Source organism: Poecilia reticulata, linkage group LG14, assembly GCF_000633615.1.
Source record: "Poecilia reticulata strain Guanapo linkage group LG14, Guppy_female_1.0+MT, whole genome shotgun sequence".
Taxonomy (NCBI): Eukaryota; Metazoa; Chordata; class Actinopteri; order Cyprinodontiformes; family Poeciliidae; genus Poecilia; species Poecilia reticulata.
Window position 1 is genome coordinate 17,575,061 of NC_024344.1, and position 8,436 is coordinate 17,583,496.

An 8,436-nucleotide genomic window follows, 5' to 3' on the forward strand; every position below is an offset into this window, starting at 1 on the left:
GTGTGTGTGTGTGTGTGTGTGTGTGTGTGTGTGTGTGTGTGTGTGTGTGTGTCTTTTGTTGACATTATCAGTTAGCAGAATGTAGCGAGTCAAGACAATGTCATCACTTTCCGGGCAGACCAATTCTGGGGATCTTAGTCAGCTTTCCTGCCATCTTGCTGTCTCTTCCTCCTTCCTTTTGTCTCAGATGATGGATCATGTGTCAGTGCTCGTTGGAGCCGCTGGTGCACTTCAAGGAAAACCAAAATCAGTTCCTTTAATCAAGTGAATTACTGCGTTTCTACACTGTGAAAACAACCAGTTAGAAATTAGTCAGTTGACTTTGTTTAAAAAAACAAAAAAGTGTATTTAATTCAGATGAATTTGATCAGGAGTTTTAAGTAGAGATAGTGTGAGTTCAGCAGCTGAAAGTTTTAGAATCGTGCGTCACATGATTTAAATGCTCTAGCAAACGAGTTAACTGTGATTAATTAATTAGTAATCAATTAACTGCAAACTGGAGAATGCAAACTCAAAAGAGGACATTTGGTGAAAGAACAAATATCAGTAAGTTAGTCAAGACGAGCGTTTTGCATTTAAAACAAACCTTCCTTGTCTGTAAAATTGTCCCTTTGCTGTCTAATCACTAATAGGTTAATCCAAAAATGAATCATGACATCAAATGCACTGTATTTATTAAGAATTAATTAATTATTGTTAAGTCAAGCAGAAAGGTTTTCTGCTTTTCACATGTTGTTAGAAATATATTTTGAGCTGCAGATGCATCCTCTGCTACAAATAATCAAGAGAAACTAAAAGAGTGATGTTACTGAATTATAGGCAATAAAATGTTTATTTTCTTACTTAAAAATGAATTTAAATGTCATTTGCGTGTCTTAATGAATTTCTAATGTTCTATAAAATAGGCTTAAGTGGTCAAATAAAAAAATCAACAGAATGTACGTTGATTAATTGTCAGATTAATTGATTAGTAGAATAATCGTTTGTTGCAGCCCTAGCAAAATTATGAACACCCTCTTTATTTCTACCCTGTAGTCATCTGTCTTGTCCTCCATGTCTAAGAAAAAACAGACAGTAAATAGTCCTAAACACGTAAACATTTCCCTTTTCACAGCAAAGATGTAATTAACAGTTGACCAAACACCGTCAGTTAAATCCTAGTCAAATTTAGTTTGATTTAAACAAAATAAAATTACCTGCCAATTTTTCACACCCCTAAAATTACTTCTTACAGTGCGAGGAAGCCCAATAAGTGACAACGAGTAACAGTGACCGTATTGTTTTATGTAGAAAACGTGTTCTCCTCGGTTCTGTTTAACCCACGGCCACACACAGAAGCTTAACAGCCACACAAAGAGCGGGACACGCATACGACAATACATGGATGACCTGGATTACATGTTACGTAAGCGGGGAGCGAACACCGTAACAAAGAACTGATCAAAGCGCCCTGTCACATGAAATTAAAATTGCCACCCCAGCAAGCCGCCGCTGAGTGATGCGGTGCGTGATCGTTGGCACTGAGCTCGCTGCCACGGTTACCGTACTGCTGTTTATTCACCTGCATCGCACTGTCTTGGCTTTATCTGAGCTCAGCAATTTTGAATTCGACATACTTATTGTTCTGCTTCATTGGGAGTTATTAAAACAATTTTTAGAGTTATTAAACGTAGTCATGTCACTCAAAATGTGTTTGCCTATAATTACCATTGATCTTCCGCTGTGTTGAGTTGCACACAAGTTGTGAGAAATACAAGAGCTGTGGTTCATATAAGCAGTTTTTATAGCCTCTGGCTAGTCAGCATGTAAGATAACTTAAAGTGATGGCAGCTGAAGTATTTATCTGATATGTCCTGTTTGGGCAACATTGTATTTTCCTTGAACTTGACAAGAGTGATTCGAATTTTTTAAAATAAATTTCTTAAAAGAGTTGTTCCAAAAAACATCAACCCAACATGTTATTCAATGTGGTTCATATAAAGAGGCAAATAAAGCAGAAATTCTGTGAAAACACTTTTAGTCTCCTTTACAAATGCATATTTTCTAATTTCCCTGAAAATAAAGAAGAATAATGGTGATATTGCTGACACTGAAGGATTTCACAGAGTGCAAGCTTTTTTTTTTTTTTGATATGTTGGGGGACGATCACTATGAAGGTTTTCACTTTCTCTAAAAATTACCACACCAAAGTTGAACATTTCTTAGCTTGGGTATTAATATAAAAGTTATTTTATTTTCTGGCACCATGTTCTAAAACAAAATGTCCATAAATGAGCAAAAGCTAGAATAATTCTTGGTTTTCTCACACAATAGTCTCTCCAAAATGAGGCCAGTTACTGTGTGCCTGCTCTAGACACCCTGATCCACCGACATGCCACCAAGTGCAGCGCGTACGAGCCAAGATGGCCGCTACAGTCTCCAGTTGGCTCTTCTCCCCTGCTGCCTTTGTGACTAAGCAGCAATCAAGCCGGACAGGAACCGAATCCAGACCCCCCTCTGAAGCGGTGACACATCACCTTTGATTCCTCCACTCCTCTGTCCTCGTGTTCCTTACACACCCACACACACACGCACGCATGCACGCACACACGCGCGCACACACACACACACACTCTTGAAGTTCTGCTGACGGCCTCTTTGAAACGCTGACCCGGAGCGTTGTGTTGGCGATGTGTCACGCAGTCGAGGCCTTTCATTTCTCGCCCTGCGTGACCAAATTTCTTGCCGGCTTTCACCAAAACCACTTCAGCCTAACAAGGCATGGGTTTGGGCATGATGAAGCGTCTCATGGTGGTGGTTGAGGAGTGATTGGGGGTGGGAGAGCGGGGGGGGTGTTATTACCGGTCAAACTATGATGCACACACACAGTGCCTTGTTCAACACCCCAGCGGCGACCCTTATGGCTCAGGCACTGACTCGTTCCTTCTCTGTGTGCTTCTTTGTCATACAGAAACTGTTTGTGATCATCACCTTCAGCAAGCACATTGTGGAGCAGATGGTCTCTCTCATTGGGTGAGTAAGCCTGGTCTAGTGTATGTGTGCGTGTGTGTGTGTTTGCAAAGCAGAAGCATCCCATGCGATGGGCGGCAATGTCAAATCAAAGTGTTGGAGAAAGTTCAGGTGCCCCCTGGTTGGTCGTTGGTTGTTTCATGAACTCTTCTTGGTCTTTTACAGTCAGAAGGGATTCTGACAGTAGGTTGTATGTAGCTTTAATCTGCTTCAAAGACTTTGTGGAGTGCTTAAAACAAGAGATTTGTCACATTTTCTTCCCCTTTTGAGTGCTTGCTCCTCTCAGTTGGATGATTAATGGCTTGGATTTTTCCACTGGATGACTATGAGCATGAACATGTCCCGGCTCCTTCGCAGGACAAGATGGCCTCTTGTCTATCACTAAATACACGTCGTCTTCTTTATCACTCACACTGCACCGCTCTTGTGCAACGTACTGCCGTCACGTGTCGTAGGTCAGGCAGATCAGATCAAGAGGTGTGGAGAGCATCCAGGTGAGAGGTGTGGAGTGTTTCTGCAGCAGTGTAGGGTGAAGCTTGTGAGTTTAAAAAAAAAACCTGCAGTGAAACTAAATATGTCTATCCATAGGGAGTGCTTGGGGAGGGAGATATGGACTTAATATTTTATCACAATATTTTGTGGTACTATTGTGTTTTTGGCTTTATTGAGGCTATTATTACTTCTTCTTTTAGACTGTCAGTGAATGGCCCAGCAATCAAAACCACACAAACACAAATTGTGCACAAATCTTCCTACTTGTAATACGATTCTTTAGGACACCAGTCATTTAAATAATGGACATTTACATCACCAGTCTTCACACAATAAATGCATGTAATCCTATTTTCAAGTTTTTTGGTTCTCATATTTTCTCTCATTTAAAAAGCAGTGGGGCAAAAAGTAAAACTAACAATCCCAGCAATATAGAGAGTTTTGGGGGGTTTTAAGCATTAATGGGAATTTATCACAGCAATAAAAAATGTAAATCTCATTGTGATAAAAAATGTATCATGATAAATGATAAACGATACACCAGTAGGATACGCAATATTAGTGGGTATTGTTTATCTATTCCTCCAGAAGAGACCATTAGCTCTATAGTTCAAGTCTATTTTCTGACTGCTTTTAGTTTTGCCAATAATTTTTGTCAACATAATTTCACCTTAAACACCTGATAGTTAATCTTTCACTTTCATCTAATTTTTCAGCATAATATTCCCAAAACCCACAGGAATGATCAAATATGAATAAATAAAATATGTATTACACTTTATTAAAACTTGAAAGTGAACATAGGGAAAAATGTAAACATTTAAAATATAAAATGTCACAAAGTCTGCCGGGAAATTCAGTCTGCCTGTCTCTCTGAAATGAGTCCCACTGTTACTTATTTATGGTTGAAAAAAAAGGGGGGGAAAGGAATAAATATTGATCCGTCTCTGTATTTTAGTTAATTATGGCCTTGTGAAGTAGACTCATAATCTGATGACTCATGGAGCCCAGACGGTTTTGTTTGTCACTGTTTTCTCAGCTGAACAATGTCTGTTTTCAGTGAAGTGGGGCTGTTTAAATTCGTTTGACCAGTTGGATCTTTTCCAAGCTGCTATGAGACGTGGAAAAGCAGACGATGATAACCAACAGCACACAGCACAGGTCATAGGTGATTTGGCAGGATGATGCAGCTGGAAACAGCATCACCTCCCAACAGAGTTGGTGTGCAGCAGAAGCTGAAGCGGACTTGTTGCTGGGCGTCCTGGCAGATGGACACCATTTTTGTCCATGCAGAGATGTCAGGGGAAACTACCCTGGACACACCTGCTGCTAGTGGGAGTGCCGCTTATTACACACAGACAATTATAGAAATTCAAGCACTTTTACACTCTTACAATCTCTCCGTCTTACACACACTTAGTCCTATTCACAACCCCGCAGTGTTGAAATCAGGCGAGAAGATTGCATCAGTTTTTGTTTTATTTTTTCCCACGTTGGGGTTTCTTTTGCACATTTGAAGACAGTAAAATGAAATATTTTTGAAAAGAATATATAAAGCTCTATTAAATAATATCTCATTTTATTTAAGCATATTATTTAATCTCAGTTTACCAAGTGAAATATTAATTTCTCTCAGAAATTAAGCTTCATTCTTTGTTTCTGTTGATTATGATGATTTTTTTCCCCTGCCTACAGCTAATAAACTTTTAAGATTATAATATTACATTAGATAAATAAAATTAACTGGATGTATAAAATGCTAATAAGAAAAGATTCAGAAATGTGGACTCAATGAAAAGTATGTCTAATAACTGCTGAAAGGTATTTATTTTCAGAAGCTACATTCAATCTGAAAAACGAGCCACATAGAAAGACGTGTTCTGCTTTACTGAATATGTTTGCAGGGATTTAAGTATATTTTTTATTCATTTACTTTGAGTTGAAGGAAATTGTTGCTTCTGCCAACTTCTACTTGGTCCTATTGATCGCTGAAGATCGGTTCGCCCAAGCCTAAAGAGGAAAAGCTGCTGGATGGACAGAGTGTTTCTGTGCTGTGCTCTCTGGCTGTCACTGTTCAGTGAGCTGCAGAGCGTGTGCAGCAGATGATTGGTTATTGACAGGTTTCACTCTTACTCACCCTGCTGGAAGTTTCCCCCTTTTCTACAACCTGTCAACCGTCGTCTTCCTTCCCCGAGAACGTCTCTTTCCGCCTTCACCCCTGCTTCTCTATGCGACACTCTCGCTTTCAGTCATATTTCATTATGAATGAGTGACAGCCTCACCGCTTGATAACTTTTTTTTTTTTTGTTGTTTTTTTTTTGAGCTGGCATACCACAGTCATAACCGTAAAGATGCTTGAAGTCACCTTGATGGTCACAGAAAGCACCTGCACTTGTCCTCCCCCCCTCCCCGCTCCTTGCACACACGCAGGATTGCGTGCACGTGCGCGTGTGCAGAGGACACACACCGCACACTCGGTGTGTGGATGTGTCACCTCTCCGTTGTTGATAAAAGTGCAAATTCTTGTATCCTCTTTCCTTCTCACCTCAGCCACAAATGGGTTTTACCCTTCATTGTTTCACGTTGTAAGTAAATGTGGGGACGCAGCAGAGACTGAGATAGAATAAGAATAACACACTGAGACTCGAGTTAAATTGTGCAAAAAATTAAGAACTTTTTTTTTCTTTGAATGTAAAATTTCTATTAATATTTTTATTTATTATTTTTATTTTTTGCTGGTTTTGTGTTCAGTCTCTTCAGGGTTTGTCAGTTCCTGAAGTCGCTTTGCTTGGACTTTGGTTCTGGTGATCTCATTCTCACATGACACGGAGCAATACTACACTTTATAAATAAAAGTCCTCCTTTTCTCTTTGCTTTTTAGGTGAACTCCCTGGAACACACACGCACACACACACACACACGCACACACACGCACACACACACACACACACACACACACACACACACACACACACACACACACACCCTCAGAGAACACAGAGTTCAGAGCTGTAAATTCTGATGGTGTTAGACAAGATTGGACTGAAAAATAATTTAAAACGTTTTTAGCACAAACTGAAAACATTCTCAACACAGTATAATTATTTTCTGCACACATTATTATTAATTTTTTATGATTCTCTTTTTTTTTGTGTCCTTGACTAATGTATTGTACTCAGTGACTTTTTCAGGGTCTAAGTGAGAATTTTGTTGAATTAAACCTTTTAGGTGATTCCCCTCAAACTGAGTGATTTCATTCATTCTAATTTGGTTTCTCACGGTTTGTTTTCTCCTTTTGCTAGACTTATGAGTGTTTGGAACTGCTTTGTTTGATTAGTCTTGTATTTCTTTGCGTGAATGTGAAAGTTGTAATCAAATTGGATTAATAATGTGATTCCTCAGAAGTAAAGGTAGATTAGCTGCGCAGAAATATCAGCGTAGTTTTCTTCCCTTTTTTTGCTCGATTGTTGTTGAATGCCGCCAAGCATTATTTCGTCTTTTCGCTTTGATTTGTTTTGGCAACACACAATATTTCTTAACAGTTCCTCATGTCGGTAATGTCCTCTGACTTATTTTCACAGCCTGATTTTCATCTGTGAAAGTTTTCTGTCATTAGCAAATACTTTTAAATAGAAGATAACATTTTTATTGTCTGAAATGATGCCGCTAAATTTCAGGTTTGTTAAAAATGTTCCAAATAGCCGCAAAAACAAAAATAAATGCATTTATTTTATTCATTGCCACTTGAGGAACACCTGATTTTTTTTTTTTTTGACATGAAGCTTAGCTATTTGCTCTCTACTTTTATTGTTCATCTAAAATGTAATGACTCACATTTTCCGCTATGCAATTCTGACTGTTTCGATGTTCAGTCAGAAGGAGATAACACCAAAAAGTAAGTCACATACCTTGACAATTACTCAATTAAATAAACTGCTCTGCTTTTTCTTGGGAACTACGAGTTCTTAGTTCGTAAATACTTTGGAGAGGCTTGTGCCTCTCAGGCAGACAGCTCACCGTCCCCTTCGACATGCAAAGCACTTAAAGCGAAATATGTTGGTGTTTAAGCAGCAGCAGGATGATGAGAACGCAAGGACGACTTTGAACTCTTACAGAGACACAATAACCTCCCTCCCACCCCCCTCAATTGCCTTTTGGGCTGATTGCTAAAGCTGATATTGAGGTCGGGATGCGGCGTGGCGTCTGATCAGACTTGCTAACATCCTGGGACAAACGTGCAGACGTCTCCTGTTTGAGCATGTCCAGTCGATGTTTAATTCAGGACCGGACTCTGCGAGCTACGACTGACCAAAGCTTGTGAAAATGCTAGGAGGCTGAAACGATGTGTACGCTTGTTGCTTTCGTGATCAAATAATAAAACAATTTCATCGCTTTTTTTTTTTCTTTTTTTTTTTGGTCCACAATGTGGATTATTTGTCTTAAAAACAAATGAATTTGAGTGGAAAAACAGAAAGCGGTAATAGCCATTTTGCATGATTGCTGCTCACACCCTCAAAGTATAACTTTGCTAAAATCATCTTTTGGTTTAATTACAGCAATCAGTGTGCTTTCACATGGCTTTTCAACATGTTACATCTTGACTGGGCAATATTTGCTCACACTGCCTTACAAAACTTCTGCAAAGCTATTAGATTGTGAGGACATCTCTTGTCCACAGCCCTCTCATAACTCTACCAAGTTTGGTAAGGCAGGTAAAAATCTTGACTTGAGAAACAAAAGTTGCACAGGATAAATTTGTGCACATAACAAATATTGCTTACAATGTTTAAAGAACATTCTGAGAATCATAAAACTATGTGACCCAAAAAAAAGATAGTTGAACAAAAGTCCTCTCAGGCGGAGGAGTGTAAGCCTCCTGCACTCAGCTCACTGTTTGAAACTGCAACTCAAAAGTTTAACTTTATTTAAAAAAAA

The 8,436-nt window shown here is 39.1% G+C and overlaps 1 protein-coding gene across 4 annotated transcripts in view; it reads left to right on the top strand.

Moving 5' to 3' along the window:
• LOC103476097 (vacuole membrane protein 1) overlaps positions 1–8,436 on the top strand; it is a 77,339-nt gene that overhangs the window by 48,674 nt on the left and 20,229 nt on the right. For 3 of the 4 annotated variants that reach the window (XM_008428189.2, XM_017308616.1, XM_017308615.1), the window contains exon 10: positions 2,951–3,012. The exons of the other annotated variant lie outside the window; for it this stretch is intronic. In XM_008428189.2, coding sequence (XP_008426411.1) covers positions 2,951–3,012 — 62 coding nt within the window. The remainder of the gene's footprint in view (positions 1–2,950; positions 3,013–8,436) is intronic. 4 annotated transcript variants of the gene reach the window in all.